Here is a 22328-nt window from a genome sequence, read left to right on the forward strand (position 1 = left end):
TCTTATGCAGGCCTATTAGAATTAATTTTTGTCACAATAGATTTACAGCATGGTGTCATGAAGTGTGTAAAATCCCATGAGTAATGCAGGGCAACCATCAAATCCTCTTTTCAGACTGGAATATTTTTAGCCTGTAGCAAATCAATGCTACCGATTTCCATTTGTAAGAAGAGCCAGTAATTTATGAGGCAGAAAGCATTCCAAGCCTGTGAATTGTTTGTGCATTATAATTGCTCCAAGAGGTAGTAGTTTGAGGTTGCAGTAACTGTTTTGGGTAGCAACTGCCCAAGTCTGGAGTTCTTGTCCTAAGCATATGAGGCAGCATGGGGTTACTTATGTTTCTTGAATAGCTTTGCTTTTTATGAACATTTTAATCTCTTTGCTGTAAGAAAGTTGTGGTTTTGGATAGCTGGAAGGAACTCCATCTTTCAGAGTTACAGGTGAGAAGTTAGGTAACTGCAGTTACAGAAAATCTTATATCAAGTTCTCAGAAATATTTATCAGACCAAAGCAATTTGCTATAGTTCTGTTATTTCAGGCACTGAAAGACAAGTGTAATTATATTATTATTTAGGTAAACTCTACATGTTTGCCTCTTGCTTTATTTTTGGGGTGTTGATTTTCTTTTTCCTGTCAGAATAACTTGCTCTCAGTCATGATGAAGAATACAATAAAACCAGCCAGCAATGCCTATTCTAAATCACTATGACCATTCCAAAGCATAAATCTACTCTTAGAGGCACTGCTGTAAAAGTCATGATACTACAGTTCTGAATTTCTTAAAAATTGATTAACCAAATATTATAATATTTTCCAGTGCTAAATTTCCTGTGATTCCAGAAGTCAGTCTTTATTTATTGTAGAACTTTGTATAGATCCTAAGTCCTTGGCAATTCCTTGTGCAAATATTTCACATCAGTGAAGATATTAATGCTAGTGGATCATAATTCAGTTTTGGTGCTTTTTTTTTCAACCATGTTGATTTAAATATAGGACAATCTGATGATCCAACCAACTGTATAATTCCTTTTCAGTAAAACTTCTAAGAAAAAAGGGCTGCTGGTGGTGAGTGATAGTTTTGCATGAGTTCTGTCTGATTTTGGTTTGATTTTGTTTGGTTGGGTGTTTGTTTTTTTCCTTTGATGTGAGGGTGGTGAAATAAGTGAAGGGGAAAACTCCATCCAGAGAAACCCAGTACAGTATTTTAATTGAGCAAATAAAAAAGGAAAGGACTCTAATATTATGACATAACTTATGCAATGCAGCAGAAACATCTACAGTGATGCATTGGGAATTCTTTAACAAATTCATATTTGTGGCAAATAAAAAATTCTTTTTGCAGTCACATGGAAAGTGCTCATGTGAACAATTTGGAAACCCCTGGAGGACACAGTATATTGGCAATGTGTAGGTTCATCTTTTCAAATGTGGGGCTTATAACTGCCCCTTGTGTCAGACCAGACTATAAATTCCTGGCAGCAAGGATTCCCTCTTTTGGAGAGGGCTCCATGGTCAGTGGTCCCATTATTGAAAAGCAGTGTTCCAGACATTTGATGTTTGTAATTTCCACTTTGATTAAATTACTCAAAACTAAATTCCTTTCCCCTAATAGAGTCTGGTTTTTCCGTATCTCCTATGCAGAGGTGTCATTTGATGTCTCTGCATGTACGTGTGTTTCCCTTAAGGGTAAATGGAAGATCACTAGGTGTTGTTCTAGTGAAGCTTATATTTTACAAAATTATATTTGCTTAGCCATTAGAGCTGTGAAATTTATTCATAAAGTGTTACTGTGCTGCTATTGTCTCATTCATGCAGAGAATGCCTTAATTCAAATGATGGCACTGCATAAATATGGTTAAGCAAGGCTATAATGAGGTATTTTTTTTACAGTATTTAGTTGATATTTAACTTGAAGAAAGTTAATTTCCTGATTTTTTTTTTTTTAAATTTGAAGTGAAAATTTTCTGTATTGTCAGACATGTGACTCTGCTAATGGTGTCCCAACACAAGGCATTAGAGGAGAAATTCTCCTTGTTTCTAAATGTCAGACTAAGAAACTAGAAATACCAGTTTAATGGTCACAGTTCTGCACCATAGCATCCTTACTCTGCTCCAGAATATGTACAAAGAATATGATGATGGCATATGTGAGAGATAACTTGTTCTTTTCCACCTGATTCTTGTAGCTCAACTAATCAGTACATTTTGGTTTAGACAAGAAACATAAATCAATCTTTTCAGGCTATCTCACTTACCGTGAAAAAAATACAATCCCCCCGCTGTTATGGCCTCCTTATGTGCTGAAGTTACAACAGCAACTGGCAGTTTCATGTCAATTTTCATCTCCCACTAACGTTCTGTATTTCACAGAGGAAATGAGAAATCCCCAAGGTGGTGAGAGTCCCCTTCCTTCGGATGATGAATGGAAAGTGTCAATACTGACAGGAAATGCAGGAACTGAAGCAAGTGTTGCTCTTTGGATATATGGAGACAGAGGATTAACTGGACCCATAACTCTTGGCAAGGACAACAGGAAGCAGCTGTTTTTTCCCAGGCAGGAAGATGAATTTCAGGTAGCTAATGAAGGCTAAGAACATTATTTAATAGGTACCTTTCCAAGGATTATCCTGTCATAGAAAACAAAAATTGTTTTGCTCTTATATTTACTCCATAAAATAAATCTGTATCTAATCTCCATGAATTCTGTGTTGAATCAGCTTGTTACATATAGTAACCAACAGAAGAAATAATCTTTCTTTTAAACCCCCTCCCACATATAGAAGATCAAATGGGACAACTGCAGAAGTAAATTGATTTCTTTAAGGCAATTGATTTGAAACCAGCTTTAAAAACTATTCATTTTGAAACAAACCATGCCTGATATAAGACTTGCATATTGTTTAGGGAACTTTAGTAATTAAATTTTCAGGCATAGAGTTTTCAAAGCATACTATAAAATGTATGCTGTGGAACTTGTTCAATTAAAGAAGAAAACCCATTTTAGAGCTGCCATGCTATAAGTGATTAAAATGCCAGAAAAGTTGACCTGTGGAATAACTAAAAGTCCAATGAAATCTGTATGTTACCATGCTGTGAAAACACAGGGTTTCTGCTTTTATTTAAGGATAACCCCATCTCTATTTTAATAAGGAAATTATAGGCTGAGAGGAAATTACCAAAGGAGCTAAAATTTCTCTTTTGCTTAAATCTCTGTCTGAGATGCATGTAACATTGCTGTTTTCAGCAGCTAAAGCAGAAGTTACATATTTCGTGATTTTTTTCTGGACTCATCAACTCTTCTAATACAATCTTCATACAATCCAAGATTGCTACTGTCAATGATATTAATAATAATAATTCTCTCTATGAATAGGGCATAGGCAGGGAGACAACATACCATAATGTTCATTTTCTAAGCATATAGGCTATAGATTATGATCCACAGGGAATCCTGTTCTCCTAATTAGTAAATAATTTATAAGCAATGTTGGATAATGGCATGTTTGCAAAGTTAATCCATATGTTCAAAAGAGATGGACCAATTTTTCTTCTTTAAAATGGATGTGGCCCATTATGGCTGTGTACTGCAGATATTGATCTTGTGAGAGAGGAGGATCTTTCTTTCAGCACCTGGGGCTACTCCTAGGGGTTTTTTTCATCACATTGACACTATAGCTTTCAGGCATGAAACAGCAAATGTCACTGAAGTGCTTTTCACTCTTCAGTCTGCAGTGGATAAATCCACAAAGAAAAAGCCTATGAGTAAGAGCTCTTTCTTCTCTTTTTCCCCTTAAACTTTATCCTGTACTTGTTTAACAGAACAGGTCTTGAAATGAAGACAGGAGTGTAAGACATAAAAAAAGTTACATCTTCTTCTTACCACTTCTGTCTTTGAACTTTTATGTTTTTACTGATAAATTCTAGAACAGATGATACCAAATTTTATTCTTAAAGTAATCAACTTAATCATAGCTCTTGCCAGGAATTCTAGGAAGAAAGCAGCTTCTGAAAGGCTAAAATAATCCAGCAATTAGGAATCAGTTTAAAGTTCTTTAACTTTACATTTATCAGCAACATGTGCAACTGTAAAAAGTTTGAGTAGAACTAACCTATGAACTGAAAACCATTCAATATGTGGCCTTCTCTTTCTTATTTTACCTTATCCATGTGAATTTTCATTGCCTGCTTAATCATTCCTAAGACAGTGCATGAGAAAAATCAAGGCTACCAGAGTGTTACTTCTGGAAGACCTATACTTGTTTTAGGAAGAAAACACTCTTGCATTCTGACTTAGTCTTCTACATTTTGTTTTGGGTTGTGTTGATACATGAAATTATGTGCAACCTTTTTTCTTTATTAACTGAAAGTCTGAAGAGGGATTTATTAGAATAAACAAATGACATGACAGCCTTGTATATGCAGTGAGCACCAGCTCTGTGAATGAGAAGACCATATCCCACATTACTTGAGAAGTAGCTTAGTTTGTTTGTGAAATGGGGGAAAGACAACACATGTGGGGTTTTTTTTTTGCATTCAAGCTGAATATATGCCCATAATTTACTGCTGCTTTAATCCCAAAGTCTCCAGGTTACTCCAATAAGACGACTTTTAGAGGGGAATATTATGCAGCATAAACAAGGATATGACTTGGCAGAGCAAAGCAAAGATATTTTCTTAAGCCAATGGAAAATAAGGAAACTATATTGTCACATCAGTGTTTCAATACTGGTGTTCACTTTTAGTTGGTTAATGGAAGTCAGGTTGATGTAACAAGTATACCAAGACAAATAACACGTGTGAAACCCACAGATTCTGTCTCAAGCAACCATTTGGAAATTTCAATGTGTATTTAATGTTCAGGAAATCCAGAGTAGCAGTTTTTTTCTTTTAGAAATCTTTGACTAAAGCATGACAATGCTGTGACTATAACATAAAATTTTCTTACATAAAAGCACAAAGAGCCAAAAGCTGATACAGGAGAAGAGGTAATTCTGACCTCTAAAATGAGAAGAGTGCTTTTTGTTAATGAAAGTATAGAATGAGTGGATAATATAGTGTTTTTAAGAGAATGAAGACAATTTTTGTCCAATGTAAATAGCTTTTTGGATGTAAATTGTGGAAAGAAATAGGCTGTTACCAATCTTTTATGAATAGAATTATTATTTGAGAAATAGCATAATAACACACTCTTCCTTTCCTAAAGGTACATTATAAATTATCTAAAATTATTAATGCTTGCTTTCAATAGTGATTAAACTTCAAATGAACCCTAGATAAGTGAAGGTTCATTTAAAGTTTTGAACATAGGGTTGCATAGAATAGTTTTTGTAAGTAAGAACACACTTAATGCTTGAAAGGGCAAATGAATGCAAATCATAGTTAGAAAGCAAATATAGCATCAGTGACTTCTGAAGTTTTGCAGAAGTTCTGCCAACCGTTGGGAATTATTCTTTGAGGTCTCCAAAATTTTGTATCCTTCATGTTGACATATTAGGGTTTATGGTCATCTGTGCAAAATTATGAAAGTTTTGTGACTTGTAGTCAGAGGATGTAATTTTGTTTATAGGATGTAATTTTGTATTGGTCATTTCTCTCATGAAAAACTCTCATCAACTTTTTTTACTCTTGAAACTTTGAAGAGTTCAAATAGCTTTCAAATCATTCTCATGTCAAGCATTGTGATTCCATTAGGCTGTGATCTGGTCAAACTGGGGCTCAGACAGTAATCTGCTTAGTCAAAACAGAAGGAATGTGTTTTCTGAATCCTATAACCTCAAACCTGCCAATCAAAAATTATGCATTGTTCCTGAGCACTCAGATACTACAATAGTTCAGATAAATCTAGAATCAATTGCAAAGATAAAGATGTAATTCTATGTTGTTCTATACTGTACTGTTCTGACTTTATTCAGGTTAAAATAAACAGCATTGGCAATATCTACAAGATAAGAATTGAACTTGATGGATTACCAAATGACCAACCCGAGTGGAACTTACAGAGGGTGAGACTTTTATGGTGATTTTGTTCCCATTTTATTAAATTTATGTGAAATAAAGGCCCATCTTTTCATAAAGACATAGGTTTATGAAACAATAAATGCTGATTGGGATAAGTTGTTACTGAATTGTGTTCTTAGATTGCTGTAGAGATGACAAAAACAGTGATACAGTTCACCTCCTAAGGGATAGAAATATGTAGGATTATTTTGCAATTATTCCTAATTCCTGCAGACAGCCATTTTATTGTATTGATGAGTTTGACCAAATTTTGCTTAATGAAAATTTACCATACTCTTTAGTGTTTCTATACTCTTCAGTGTGTTAGGGAGATTCTAGCTTTAGATTCCAGCCCTGAAAAATTGAAAATGATGGAGCATCAATCATTCCATGACAACAACTTGCCAGGAATGAATAAAGTTTGCTGGAATGTAAACAAAGTAAGTTATAACAGGCCCCACCATTTCTCATAATTATGAATATTTTCAGGGGAAAAAAGCTGCTGGTTTTTTTTTTTTTTAATTTGGTGAGAAAATTCTTCTTTGTTTTGTTTTAATTCTATATTTCTCTTGATATTTAGGGATGTTCACCAGACAAAATTTGTTCTAAATGCTTCCTAAGGCTGACACCCATGTAAAATGTATTTTAGAACTGGGATAAGAATTTTTTATCTGTTTCTTGTGTTGAATTTGTAAAGGAAACAAGTTTATTCAAATGAAAAAGAATAATCTTAAAAAGCTTGATTTAGACAATCAGAATTAGGCAATAATAGCAGATTTTTACATTAACCCAAAGGTCCTAACTGAGACTCTATAAAATAGAATGTGAACATAAATATTACACTTTCCCGCCTGCTCATTACTAAATATTTCTTTAATATTTTGTTCCAAATTTCATAAGGTAAGCCAGGGATTTCAAAAACTTCATTTCAGATCAAGAAATAAATTATGTTGAAAGCTGTGTTTTTCTGAAAAATGAGTTAATATATGCAATTGTTATGAATCAGCAGGAGGGCACTGCCAGTAAATATTAGAGATTTGGAATCAGTGCTGCCAAAGTATTTCACGTTAGAATAAATACATGCTTTGGTGTTGAAAGCAGTGTTCATTTTACTTTAAATAATATTTTATTGGAAAAATGAGATAAAAACATGTATTGCTCTGATCTCCTAAGTGTTGGAATTTGGATGTGAGTACTTGTTTTCATAATTTTGTTTGCTAGGCTTATGCATATTATATGCACACTCAGAAACACAACTGCAGAAAGATAATTTTTGATTTCCTTTTGCTAGTCAAGACCTCTGGAAAACCCCTGTAGTAAGTACTGTAATTCAAGACCAAGAAAACTACTTTCATAAAAGATTATAAAGAGTGCTGTAATTATAGGAAACAAGTAAGGCAGGTCTCTTACTGTACAGCAGCAAATAACTCTAGAAATTTGAATTCTAACCATCTTAAGAATAAACAGATGGTGATGGTACCCAGGTTATTTTTTGTTTTGCTGTAGAAGAGCCAAAGATAATACAAATGGATTTAATATTCCAATGTATCCTCTACTTGTCAAAGTTCAGAAGGATGCAGCTGATGAATTTCATCCTGTTTTCATTCTAAAATAAAAAATCTGTGTCCATTGTTCCACATCTTCCAAAAGCTCAGTTCCATGTAACAGCAGCTACCAGAAGGTTTTCAGTCTTGAGTTCTCCAGGCAGTATTATATAGAGGTGGTTTACTCACTGAAACCAGACCTGGGGACACTGCAAATGGTAAACACACAAATTACAACTACAGATTTATTTGTTGCATTCTAGTGGCCAAAACAAAAATATTTTCACACTGAAATTTTGTATGCCATATTTACTGATTGTGCTACTTTTTTTCTGAGATAGAAAAAAACCATATGTATACAAAATTATGTTTTGCTGTTGAGAAACAAAGCACTGGAACTATGTTATATTTGGATTTGCTTCTCCTCCAGGTGATACTGCAACATCTAAGGAGCAAGAAAACACTGAATTTTCCAGCAAACATATGGCTATCAAAGAATCGTGATGATAGAGAACTTCTGTGTGAACTTCCAGTAGTGGAAGCTGGAAAACCTATCTATCCAAGTATGTGTGTATACAGTTATTTATATATTGGCTGCCTCTTTTTCAGTGTTAATGCCAACCAAATCGTGGTCCTAGCAATCTTAAAAGCAAATAGTCTGACCGATTTCTGGAGAGTATCTTCCAGAAAACTAATTGCAGGTCAGACCTACTGTCATTGTTAGCATTAAGCTAAAATTAGTTGTGATTACGTATAACTTGAATTTTCTTCTTTTGGTTATTTCTGGAAGTTGTTTCATACCGTGTTTATGTCCACACCGGGGACTTGGAGCAAGCTGATACAGACTGTGCAGTTTATTTGTGTATCTATGGAAAAAGAGGAGATTCTGGTCTAAGACTTCTGCATAAAACTGGTGCACCAGCACCATTTCAGAGAGGAATGGTAAGTCTGAAAAAAAAATTTGCCTAGCCTTGTGAATATAGTTAAGTAATTGTACACAGGCTATACAGGTTCCTAATAATAGTAATAAAGCAAACCACATAAGTTTAGCTAAATAACTTTTAAGAACTAAGGAAAATATTTTTCTACTGACCCAGGATTTAAGAGGATGAGTGAAAACATAGTCAGGAAAAGGGAAAGAAAAATTGTTTGAGGGCTTCACCCTGAGATGGTGAGAAGAGCTGCCTATGAATTTAAAACATATCCTTTCAAAGTATGATGAGTTACAGATGGCTCCAAAAAAGTGTACAGAAATTGTTCCATGATTTCAGATCTTAGTAGGTCTGTTTGTTATGTATTTTAATGTATAATAGTAAAGCATTGTGATTAGTACAGGACCAACTTAAAGTAATTTTTCTTTCACTTTATTACCTCCTAGCTCGTTCAAAGGTAAAATATACATCATCCTGATTTTCTGCAGTATGGTTAAATTTCAGGAACTACTGAATTTAATGTTAACTCTGCCACTAGCCTTCTTGTGACCTTCTATTGAGACTGTTTCTTCCTTTGTGGCCTATTGAGGATTAACACTTGTATGTATAACCAGTGGTATCAAGCTTTTAGTGGAACACTTAATTACCAAATGAAAAGCAGTAACTAAAGTGCTAAAAATAGCCATAACCCACTGGAAAACTTTAAATGTATCTATACTATTTTAAAATAGATATTTTATGCGTTAGTAATGTATGAGAAATAAAGTTCTATTCAAATTAAAATGCAGAATTTAAGTGGAATTTTCTGGGGGGCATTATTCAAGCCAGATTGATAGTCAGTTCAGCCTATTGTTTACACAGGGGCTGAGGGGACAGGTTCAAAGGGCACTTTGTTATGGAAATGGGTGAATAAGACAGTGGATTGTTTGGAGCAGCAGAGAAGGGACTGGGATATATCATTTTTGGCAGAGAGAGTAGAATGCTGACTTGAACAACTTGATTTCATCCCTGCCACAGACATTCTGCATTATATTGGGTAAATTGCTTAAAATAAAACTTTCCTGAGTGACCACATTTTTCATGCTTATGTATTGCTGCATAACCAGTTTAATTTCTCTGAACAACCATAGCTGTAACTGAGTTCAAATAGAATTCTGCTCTGCACACCTAGTAAGCTCTTTGAAATGCTAAATATTTCAGTAAATTAACCCCCTGTTTCTCAGTTGAGCACCCACACTGCTCTGCATCTTTGACAGCTTTTGGCAGCAAACTCTGGGCTAGGTAGGTAAATTGAAATATTATGCAGATGGGCTTTTAAAAAAGAGATCAAGCAGTTGCAGAAAACCAGGGTGCTATGGGAGAAGTGCAAAGGTGAAGTCACTGGGGAAATCAGTATCTATTTCACTGAGCTCTTTGGGTGGTTGCAGTAAATAATGCATAGAGACATAAAGATAATGAAGACAAAAGGAGATACTGAAAAATCTGTCGCCCTCCTGAGCACACTTTGAGGCAGGAATCTTTCAGAGAGACTAGCTTGTGATCATATATTATCTATACACAAGGGATAAGTAATCTTGCACAGGCAGTCTCAATTCTGCCATTTGCTGAGGACTGAGAACTTTACAGATATGAATTTTCCAGTGTATTTCTTTCCTTTATTTCCTTTGTACTGAGAAGAATGATCAGGACCATTATATTTAGAGACAGAAAGCTGTGTGCTTTTTCCTGGGACAAAAAATTATCAACCTGAACCTGATCAGCTTCATGTTTCTATGAAAACAATCCTTTCCAACTATAAGCACAAGCCTAAATGAATAACAAGGGGAAAATGGCATGTCAGATTTCAGTTTCTTTCAGTAGAATAAAATGTAAGTAGAGGAGGTGAAACCAAAAAGAGAAAATTATGAGAAGGTCTGATTTAAAGTAATATCAACAAAGGAAACAACAGCTTTAAGTGTTTCTTACCTAGAGAAGAGTAATGTAAATGCCCAGGCATTGAAACAATACTAAAGGATTGTGTGCAGCATTTTGGATGATGGCTGTAAAAGCCCAATATTTTGGGGGATTGTTACTGCATCCTGGTTTTGGCTGTGCTTTCCTATTTACTGTGACACTTCATCGAAAGGCATTTAACTCTCCAGATCCAAACTCTTTGAATACGGTCCAGCTGTCATTAAAACCAGCTGAAATCTTTGTACCTTGTGGGAATTGATCAGGCTTTTAACACACTTCAGGTTTTGGACTGCCTTATTGGTGGCAAATTGCTGAGTGCTGTGTCCTCTGTCTCCCAGGTCAGTGATTTTGCAGTGGAAGCTGTATCCCTCGGGAAGCTGCAGAAGGTGCTGTTGCGCTGTGAGGCCAGCACCCACTCCCAGCACTGGTACTGTGATAAAGTCATTGTCAGAGAAGCTGAGAGCAACTCAGAATATGTTTTCAATTGTGAAAGGTAGTTTTTACAGCAAAATTTTTAAATATTCTTCAATATGGATCACTACAAGTATTGCGTCAATTGATGTACTAAATGTGAGTTCTTCAGGCAAAGACATTTTTTGATTATTTCACAGTTTCATAAAATCCACAAAATGTGTTATTCCGGAACAGATTGCTTGAATTAATGTTCTGTATGATCTGTAGCAAAGGTTAAACACTTATATTGAGTCTGTGTTACTGGAATTAAAAGTACAGCCTTATCTTACAGGATCAGTGCTGTAAGTGTGACTTTTCCTTTCAGGAAGGAAAGATAAAGCACCTGAAATATTCTAAATTAAGTGTATTTTTAAATGGGAAAGAAACAAGATTTTCCATCCAAGACTAGCATTCACTCTCTTTACAGCAGGGCCAGAGAGACAAATATGATGCCTGGAATTATTCTGTAGATGTTCCATTTAAATTATTAAATGAGCATCTTAAAAGTCAATTGATAAATACTTCATTTTGCATTTTTAGAAAAATATCGTAATCCCACTTTTGGAGTTTCCAGTTTACAGTTTCTCTCATGGGAATATGCATGACTCAAGTGAAATAAAGAAAGTGAAGAGGAACAATATGCCTATGTGACAAGGCACCAGAATAAATAACATTTAATTAATAATATTTAATAAATACATGTTGCCTAGTTATTTTGTCTGGATTTTAATGAATAGGTTACATAACCTTGAACAGTTTCTTGCAATTCTTGGTGTCACATCCTCAAAAACAGGAATAAAGATATTTTCTCACCTTGATTAACTCTCTAAATCTGAGATTTTTATTCAACTGGCAAGATGCTTATAAATTGTAGTATAAGACTGAGGATTTCTCTGAGCAGATTTGGATGCAGACCAGCTGTTGTTGCTAGCTGGAGTTGCTACCTTTCTAAAAAAATGTAGGTGAAATTTTCTTTGTGTCATAGCTATTTCTAGTGAGCAATATGGCTTAGGAATGATAAATGGCAGGACACTTTGCTGTGTTAATTCTGTGATAATTAACACCAGATGTTTATTATTCTGTGATAGAGAGTGTTAAAAAGGAACAAGTGTTTCTTTTTTAATGTCTAACTTCTCTAGAAGGAAACCCTTCCACTGAAAAGGGATTAAAATAAGTCAGTGGTAGGGATCGGGTGTAACTTCCATGTTTGCCAAAATGTACTTGTGCTCTACTCAAGGAGGGAGAAGGTTTTTGCTCTTCAGAAATCTAATTCAGTAATCTTCAGCCTCACATTTGTTTTATTTTACAGAGCTATTTTCTGATCCAGGACATGAAAAAAAGTTCTGTCTTTGTTCTCATTTAACCAAAGGAACATAAGCATTTTATCTGTCTTATAACCTGATATTAGTTTCTGAACGTCTAACACCTTCTGCTCGATTTCAATTATACAGTATTACTAGTTACTGATACCTTTTAGCATCTGGGATTTCAGAAGATATCTGTGCCATCAGTTTTTAGCAGAAGTAATAGAAATAAGTAGTTTAGTAAGAGAAAATTTATTTCTTAAGGAGTAGATCTTATATGAATTTGCCAAGTACTGTTTTCAAGACAAAAAAATTGGAAACTTCGTAAGTTGCTCTGGACTTTTCTTGCCCAGAATCCCAATAGGCTTCATAGGAGACTGAGTGATTTAGGTCATTCCTGGAGAGTCCATGGAAGTGGACTGAGAAAATAAAATCTACAGCCCAGAAGATTGCTGCATTCCTTTTCTGGTAAAAAAAGAGCTGGTTTTTTTACCAAGCAAGAGGAAATAAAAGCTGTTGGTAATCCATGTTCTCAAGGAAAAGTTTTCAAAATTATACATAGCCTAGGGTAACATGACTAGGAAACCTAAAGAATGTTTCCTTGATTTGTTCTTTTTTGAGACTCATTTATCTGTCCTTAATTTATAGGAGGAATAAGAAAGAGAAGTGTTTGGTTCCATCTTTGTTTTAACACTGAACTGTAGTTTTAAGAAATACTGCTATAGATACACACAAATTATATTTACCTCTCAATCCATAGTATTGAAAAAAAAAATATTCTGTGCTATATTCTTCTGTTTAGCTATAGAAACAAGTAAAGTAGTGCCATATGAGTCTCTTAATCTGATACAAGTGTATTTTTCACCTACATAGCTCTTATTTTTGCACAAAACAAGTTTCTTTGTTGAGTCAAATAATTTCTACTGTAATACTAACATTTTAGGAGTAGAGACCCTTTGCTGTTAGATGTACACGGTATGAAAATTGGATATGGACCATTGTTATATGGTAATGTAAATAAAAATTAATTCCTACCTGCTTTCTTATTTTCTTTCTTATTCTTAGGTGGCTTCCATTTATATCTCAAGGTATAATCCATTCAGAAATTGAGCTGTACCCTCAAGGTAATATTTATTGTTACTTTATGGAAGTAAGAAAAATAATTAGTAATCCTTTTCCTCTGAAGAAATCTGGGCAGATTTTACACTGTAAATATCAGAGTTAACTGATTTTGCAACTTGATTTGCTATATTTCTGAGAGAACATGATTTATATAATTGGTATAGGTGATAATGAGAAAGTAATGAGGGAACAAATAAGAAAGAGTCTTCTTGTATTGGCTAGAAAAACTGAATGTCCTTTTGATATCTTCTTTCAAACCTTTTCTGTAGTATTAAAGATCCTTTATTAATGGATTTTTTTTTTGCAGACTTTAAAAAAAATCAGCAGCTGAAAATGCAAGAAGCAAATGGTAAATACTGTTCTTGTTTTCTGATTTTAATGAAGACTGTTTCTGTTTCAGAACTAATTGCTTTACACACTTGTTGTCACTTGTATTTATTTTAAAACATTAATTATAGCACACTATTTGAACATTTCAGTAAACTCTGAACTTCACATTTTAATTTAATAAATAACTTTGCTTATACTTTATTTTTATTCTGTCATTTTTCTTTCCATAATGTTATTTTTCCTTCTGCTTCTTTGAAAAATTCCTATTCTTCTAGTACTTACTGGTGATCTATCTTGATTTCAGTTTTTTATAGTTAACATTTTAAAACATGATTTTTTTCTCTTGGACTATAGTTTTTCATTTACTGTTTTACTTGTGATTTCATATTTGTTCAGGTTGACTTCTCTGTTCTGGCAACCAGAGCAGATTAAATTTAATTTCTTAATAACACATTAGAATTTCTCAGCTATGCTGCAGGATGAACAATGTTCTAGAGGAGTTGTGAGAAAGTTTGAAAATGTTTATTCAAAATTTGTTATATAAATCAAAATATCCATGAAGACCCAAATATCTTGTCCTAAACCTTGTTCCTATGGCAAGTGGTAATGATAAAATTTTTGCCCAGTTATTTTAGAAAATACATTAAAATCCTACTCTGTTATAGGCTTTCTTTTGAGTCACAAGTGTCTTTGTCCTTCCTGCTTTCTATTCTTTTTCCAGCAGGCAGTAATTTGCTCTTTGTTCAACATTCTTTGTACTTTAATCTGTTCCACACACCTCACTTTTGCATGGCCTGTCCTGAGAGACCTTCCCTTCCATAATTCAAATTCTCCACCTACAGCTGGGTCTGTGTCATTTAAGCTGTGCAAAAGTCTCAATCAGCCAAAAGTGTGTGAAACAAATAGCCTCCTGTTTGGGGCACTTGGTAAAACATGGATCAGTGGGAAAGAGACTTGAAATTGTGTATCCTATACCTAGAGGGGCTGCTCCAATTCCTGGTTTAGTGGTTGATCTGTCAGTTTGTTCACTTACCTTTTTTTCCCATGAGCTTTTAAATATATTGCATTTTCTTACTGTATAATTTCTTAAAAACCCCATAATTATTTTCACAGGAAGTAGAACTTCCTAGTGTATTGTAATGCTTCTAATAATATAGAAATTTGAAAAAAAAAAAAACCCAAACCAAAATACATGTCTGGACAGTCATCTGTGGCAAGTTACCACTTTCTGCTGCCCCCAGGACCCCAGGTGACAGGTTGTACCTTTCCTCTGCATATGCTAAATGACAGTGATGCCATAACACCTTTATCTGTACTCTTTTCCCCTAAAAGTGTGTTCCTCTTCAGTCATTAAGGAGCTATTGGTACTCTACCTCATCAGAACAACCCAGCTTCTTATGCCAACAAGAATTATGTTTTTGTAATACTTTTGTAATACTGTTTCCCTTTTCTATTTGGAAGCAGGCAATGCACTGCAAGGGGGATTTCTGGCATCAGAGAGATTAGAAATTTAAGGACTCTTTTCCTAGACCCCCATGGTCTGTCAAACACAAGTCCTTTCTACTTCCAGGAAAAAGGAACAAGCCTCAAAGTCAATATAGAGGAGTTTAAACCAAAACTCTTTTAAATTATGTTTTTGGGGAAGTTTGATCCCCTACTTTACCTTCAGAGGGGTAGTTGTGTGCAAAATAGTTTATAGATACTAAGCTTATACTTGGGAGGTTGGAGATGAACTAGCTAGAAAATACAGCCTCAATCACTGCATCATTTCAGAACCCACTTGCTTAACAAAAGACTGACTTTGAGAGGATAATACAATAGAGAGGGCCATCAAAACCACTTGAGGCACAATTAGTCACTGAATATGTCAAAAAGAAAATACATTTTACCTGCTTTAAAATGTGTATTTATTTCTGAATGATGTTTGAAATTTTAGGAGGAGTAGTGGGTCATGTTTTACCCCTTGTCTTCATAAACCCTGGTAAATGGAATTGTCCCTATTTTCCAGTCAGATGGTTCAAAGGAACTTTGTCTTTAAGACATTAACATTATATTGTTTGAAAATGGACAAGGCTGAATTTTTTGTAAACAAGCTCTTTTTCTATGGGGCAGGAAGCCCTTGCCTTATGCTCTTTATTTCTACCATCAGTGTATAGAGGCTTTTCTCTCTTCTAATTGATATTTATCCTTTTGTTTTCTGGTGCTATGTGTTTTTTATCAAGAAAGTGAGTCTATAGAGAAAGCTGTGAAGATGCAGATTTTCAAAGGCACAAAAGAGTTTCTTACAAGCTGGAGTCTGACAATTCTTAGTGAAAATTGGATGCTTCACTTCCTTTATGGAATTATAGAATAGTTTGGGTTGGAAGAAATACTTAAAGATACCTAGTACAGCCCCTGACATGGATAGGGACATCTTCCACTAGACCAGGTTTCTCAAAGCCCCATCCAGCCTGGCTTCAAACACTTCCAGGGACGGGACATCCACAACTTCTTTGGGCTGCCTGTTCCAGTGTCTTACAATCCTTATTAAAAAAAAAATATATTCTTCATGTCTTTTCTAAATCTACCCTCTTTCACTTTGAAACCATTCTCCCTTGACATATCACTACATGTCCTTGTAAAAATTCTTTGATTTTCTTTTAAGTCCCTTAATATATTGAAAGGCTGTCAATAAGGTCTACCTGCCTGGAACCTTCTCTGCTCCAAGCTGACCAACAACCTTTTGTCAAGGAGAGGAACTCCAGCCCCTAATCATTTTCATGGCCCTTCTCTGTGCCTGTTTCAACAGGTCCACATCCTTATTTTGTTGGGGAGCCCAGAGCTGGATGCAGTACTCCAGGTGGGGTCTCATCAGAGCAGAGTACAGGGGACAATTCCTTCCCTCTGTCTGTGGGCCAGGTTTGATTGGACAGGACAAATGAGCTATTGCTGCTTTCTGAATTCCCAGCTGTGTATTTATGTGTGTTTAAAATTCTATCACCTTCCCAAACCAGACATCAGCCAGACCTCTAAAGACTTGGAAAACAGGAAATCAAACTTCCTGCTCCAGTTCAATTTTTGTGGGGCAAATTACTGAGTGATAATGAGGCTGGCCCAAGATAAATACCTCTGTCAGACAACAGATTTAAATCATGCAGGCATTACCAGACAGCTTTCTACTAAGAAAAGTGCAGTGGACGCTATGGCATTTATTTATAAGATGACTGGGGGCTGGTATTTCATTTATTGTTTGCCTTGAACAGAATGAATTTAAGTCGCTGTGTGGAACTTGTTTCACACAGACAAAAGCTGCAATCAATGAGGGGTGGAGAAGCGTGCAATCCCATCTTTTCAGATGTAGAAATGCATTTTACAATTATGAATTGTTCTTTTTCAAAATAAGAATTATATTAAGCTGCTTTTGAATATTTAAATAACATGTACATTTTATGGGAGCAGAGATGACATTTTAGTGTCAGGGAGCTTTATATAAAATGATTTTCTAATGAGTCCTAATCTAGTTCAGACTTTTCTACAAAACCTTTTTTTTTTTTTTTATGCTGATTTCAGTATCATGCCCCCCATCCAGGCAAATGGAACTCTGTTGATGTATCACATCCCTAAAATGAGAGGAAATTGTACTTAATCGGGATACTTCCACATTTTTCCTGTTGTATTTCTTGGTTATACTGTTATCATAATCCAAATTCTGGACGGTGGTCTGCTTCTGTGTTGACCCTCAGGGTTATCACTAGAAATATCACTTAGCTCTGTGTTCATATTTCTGACTTTAGTGCAGTGCAAACCTCCTCAATCCTTGGTCCATAACTTGCTTAAGATGAGTTGGAATGATGTAGTATTTGGCCAATCCTCTGTTCCCTCTCCTGACATCATTACCTTTTGGGTGCAAAGTAGTCACAGTCCTTGGGCCAAACTGCTTTCATTTACATCTTTCAAGGAAACTGCTTCATATAAGTAACATTTTTAAAAGCATTTAATTTTTTTTTTTTTACTTTACAGAAGGAGACTGGAAGATAACAGTAGTCACTGGGGATTTTGAAACAGCTGGCACAACAGCAACAGTATTCCTTTATGCTTATGGAGAAAACAAAGCTTCTGGTCCTATTATTTTGGGATCTGGGAAACAGCAGCTGTTTAATCCCAACAGTGAAGATACATTTAAGGTACAGTATGGCTGTTACATAAACACTGGAGAATTCAAAACAAGTGCAAAGTAGCTTTTCTCAAAAATAGATAATAGAGGTAATAAAAAAGACTCAAAGAAACATGTAAGGATGATTAAATATTTCTGAGGAAGCAGCTGACTTTTATGGCTCTGAGTTTTGAATCAGGAAATGTGTTCACAGCTGCATGGGACAGACGTGTCTCAGAATCTACTTCATACTTGCATCTTCTTGATGTGATGGATTACACTAGATGTTCATCTGAAGAAGTAAAAGAACTTTCTTTGCATTTATGTAGTAAGATAGTCTTGGTTGTGGTTTGTGTTGCATATCCATCTTTGGAAGGGTCCACAAATTCTTCCACAAATTCTTCCACAAACTTCCTCAGACTTCCACTGAAGCCCACTCTTGTGTGAACTTTTCATTGGAGAAAGTAAGAAGGAAAGGGGGAAGAAGGGTGGCCAGAAACTAGAGGTAAATCACATAGACTAAGTTCACTCATGTGATTTAAACTAGTGTTGTCCTGTTGCTCCAAGCAAATGGAGATATTTCTCTCTGCTGACAAAAAAGTCTCTGAGACATGCTTCAGAAACATGACATTTCTCAGGACTTCTACCAGATCCTGTAATTCCTGCCATTTTCTCTACTTCATGCAGTTCCTTGGTCAGGACTGTACCTGTTACACTAGTTAAATCTGTGATATGTCACTTAGGTTTAAATAATTTATGCATAATAAACACATGATGAGGAATCAGTGACAGATGGGACAGAAAGTATATTTTGATACCAAAATCAGCCAGACAGAAATTTTCTAGCATAGTTTTTTAAAAAGGAAGTGTTTACTGATGAAGGGTGCTGGAAGAGATCAGCATAATATAATGGAAACAAATAAAACACAGCCATGCCTGACAAATACAATCAAAATACCATACAGTTTCAAAATCCCTGTAGGCACACTTACAACCATAAGAAATCACAAAGAAATGGCCCACAATAAGAGAATGAGACCAAACTGTGCAGGATTATCTTAATAAAAAAACAAGGATAGTAGTCTGATAGCACAGTTAACTGTTTAGTAAGTTGGATATCTAAAAATATGCAATAAATATTCAGTAAAGTTAAAAATAATGGAAAAAGAAAGTTAATAAAACTTGAGTAAATCAGCTGGTTCTCCTTTATACCCTCTGGAGATTTCATTCTAGAACTTAATTTTAGTGTTACTTCTATTGCTTTATAAAGCAAGTGTAACTTCATTAACCTTGGCTATCTCTGAGTAAGGTTTGTGTAAATGAAATTAAAAACTGGCCAAAGTCCATTGTAGTGCAGGTATAATGTAACAAGGCTATTACCCTCAGAGATTTCCACATGATGGCAGTACATGAAATTCATTGAAGGTAATTTACAGTTGTGTGATGGGGACAGCTCTTGTTTCTGACTGGAGTCCTGGGTTCTAGGTTTCCTCAAGACAGTCATATGTACTCTGCACAGTATTTTCTCTTGTGGCTTAGCAATTTTTCCTACCAGATGGCTATGTCAAGGATAAACAATATGGGAGCAGGAAAAAAAGAGAATTAAATCTGATGGATTTCCTTTTCTGCTCTGAATTGTCCCTGTGTGTTCAAAGAAAATACTTCTGAGCTGTGGATTTCTGCTTCTGTTACTATTCAGGGATAGTTTTTAGGGCATCATTTTTCTGTTGAGAGTCATTCCTTCTCCAGTAGAGGAATATCAATCTACCATAAGTTACAGCTTTCATCACAACTCTGATCTGTTTCCTGCATCTTCCTCTGGTGTCATCACAGTCCCTGAGTATTTCTCAGTATTTCAAAAATACTGATTTTGGCAGAACGCTGGGTTGCTCAAGACACTGGAGCTTTAATTGTATTGTAAATTATATTCTCTGGAGCCCAGTATTCTGCATCATCATTCTTTGAAACATGCCAAATTATCTCTTATGACTGTACACACTGTTTGATAAAGAAATTCTTTTAAAAATATTCTTTTAATGTTTGGTCATGCTAAATATTCCCTTCTGTGTCAAAGAGAACTAAGCATAAGACTGTAAGCCTATTATCTTCTGTAAAAAAAACAGCTGCAATCTCTCAATTTTTATTACTTCCATACATAATAATAATTCCACACCTTCGGGTACAAGTTCTGCCATTCTAGTAATAATGAAGTCAGTAAAAACACTGACTGGTTCAGTAGATCTGCTTTCAAAATACTGCTTGCCTTAGTCCTAGTGGCAGCACCTAGCATTTCCCTAACAAGACTTTTTCCATGATTTGCTTTGTGAATTTGCTTCATAATTTTCTCTTCCATCTCTTTAGGGTGGTGTTGGTCTTAAGAATCTCAACACATTGTCAATTAAAAAAAAAAATAACACTGAATTAAACTACTAGAAGTGCTGGATTTTTTCCTAAGAAATCTTCAAAATCCTCAGTTTAACCTTAGATTATACTTTGGAGTTGGTGGCTGTCTTTGTAAGGAAGGTAGCTGTTCCATGTTTGCAAGTACAGAACATGAAGTATGCATGATATTTTAGGAGCATTGGAAACTGAAATCCATCCCTGGTGTGATTTTTGTTGCATGAGCTCATTTTTCTAACTTTTAAAGCTGGTGCCACATCCATTTACATGATTTGGAGTTTGTTCATCCACATAAACAATCCTTTAAACACTCTATGGTCTAGGGCAAATACCAGAAAGTAATATAGGGAGATATAAAGCAGGGCTCATATAATACTTGAAGAGCTACTTAATACCATAAAACTTAATAAAAGTGCTCCTATGATGAGACTGTTAAAGTGTTAAAGACAGCCCTTTTCCTTTCACTTCCACTTTACTTTGTTGGTTAAGAGTTGTGTTCATCAGATGCACCTTCATGCTGTACTGCATCTCAAGAATGTGCACTTAGAACTTGACCTGTTATTTTTCATTTTGGTTTCCTCCCGTTTAAATAAAATTATCAGTCATTTTAACTAACCTATACATGAGTAATTAAAAGTCCTTTCTTTAAAATCAGCCCTAAAGACTCTAAGAATCTGTTGTGTTTCACTCTGAGTCCGTTGTTCCTGTACTCTGGATCCATAGTCATTCTTTCTTCAGTCAAAACTGAGATCTCCAAAGTAAAATGAGAAACAGTGACAAGAAAACTAAATGTTGTAAAAATAGGTTGAAACAAATCCATTTTCATGCTTTTGCTCATGATGTTCAAATAAAAGAGGCTGAAATGAGCTCAGTTAGAATCCTTCCAGAGTGGAAAGATTGCAAAAGAGAACATAAGCACTGATGTAGCTATCCACACTCCTAACCATGGGACTGACAGTGCCTGAAAGCTGGACATTGCTTGTGTCCTGCTATTTTCCAGCTGTCCATGCTTTCCATAACGACCATTTAGGTCCAGAAACAGTTGAATAAAACTAAAAGAAGCCCAGGCTTTAGTCAGATCTGCTTAAGGCAGTATAAAACCGTCATACCCATGGCTGTTACTCCACTTGAAACTGTCACTGTCTGTGAAGTGCATATGATAACAAGATGAACCTCATCCCTTACTGAGATAAAAGGGAGAAGTATGTAAAATTATCTTCATCAGCTACAGGCTGTGCATTAAACAAAATTTAGCTTGTTCCAAGAAACAACACAGGATTGTAAAGAGCTTACAAAAAATCTTGGAGAAAAACACTGCTCATCTCATCTTTAAGAAATGGGAGTGGGGAATGTGGTGTTACTTGTCCAGTAATTAGGCAGTATGTACTGCAGTACCAAGTGTGTGTATACACATATATATATATATGAATTTGTACTTGCTGTTGGCATAATTTGATTAACCCCACAGTAAAAGTGAAGTTCTTCCAGAGCTTGAGTGCACTGGAAAAGAAAGTGTTTTAACAGTCACTGTGCAATGAGCAGTATTTGTTTAAGCAATTTATTTTTGTGACCAAAGCACGTATGAAGTAGGAAGAAATAATGCTGATCTTTGTGTAGCCTTTAATCCTATTCCTTTTGTGTCCATATCCACCCTTTTTTATAACAGTGTTATATTTCTGTGTGAGCACCTGTAACATATTCTAATTCTTGGGTTAGTGTGTAACTGTGCCAAGTTTTCTGGGCACAATTAACAAAGTGGTTGAATTCAGACATCTGGAAAAAGCAATCAGCATGGGTGGACCCTTTGTACTGTACTGGTATAATAGTTATTGCATTTTTGGCAACAGTTATTAGCTGCATGTTCACAATTTAAAAATATCATCTACTTCCAAAGATTTCTCTATTGCATGTCGATGCTGTAGAAGTTAGACTGATGCAATCAATGATTTTTCTTTCTTTTGGGAATCCAACTGCTCTACTTGACTTCTCTGAAATTCTGTTAATGAAGTGGCCTTATGTGAAATTAATAACTGTCTGTCAAGCCCATTTTCTGGTGGGTGTGTTAGACATTAGGATTTTGGTGCAGCTGCCTCGGAAGTGTTGATTTATCCAAATGATTTTCATGCTAGCCTGAGTTTATCTCAAAGAGATTGCAGGATAC

The 22328-nt window shown here is 35.3% G+C and overlaps 1 protein-coding gene across 1 annotated transcript in view; it reads left to right on the plus strand.

Annotated features, from left to right (window-relative positions):
• RP1 (RP1 axonemal microtubule associated) overlaps positions 1–22328 on the plus strand; it is a 165645-nt gene that overhangs the window by 39105 nt on the left and 104212 nt on the right. Inside the window, exons 17-23 of the mRNA XM_077191277.1 lie at positions 2371–2573; positions 5913–6002; positions 7972–8104; positions 8332–8483; positions 10765–10919; positions 13249–13307; positions 17635–17798. Coding sequence (XP_077047392.1) covers positions 2371–2573; positions 5913–6002; positions 7972–8104; positions 8332–8483; positions 10765–10919; positions 13249–13307; positions 17635–17798 — 956 coding nt within the window. The remainder of the gene's footprint in view (positions 1–2370; positions 2574–5912; positions 6003–7971; positions 8105–8331; positions 8484–10764; positions 10920–13248; positions 13308–17634; positions 17799–22328) is intronic.

Source organism: Agelaius phoeniceus, chromosome 1 (genome assembly GCF_051311805.1).
Source record: "Agelaius phoeniceus isolate bAgePho1 chromosome 1, bAgePho1.hap1, whole genome shotgun sequence".
Taxonomy (NCBI): Eukaryota; Metazoa; Chordata; class Aves; order Passeriformes; family Icteridae; genus Agelaius; species Agelaius phoeniceus.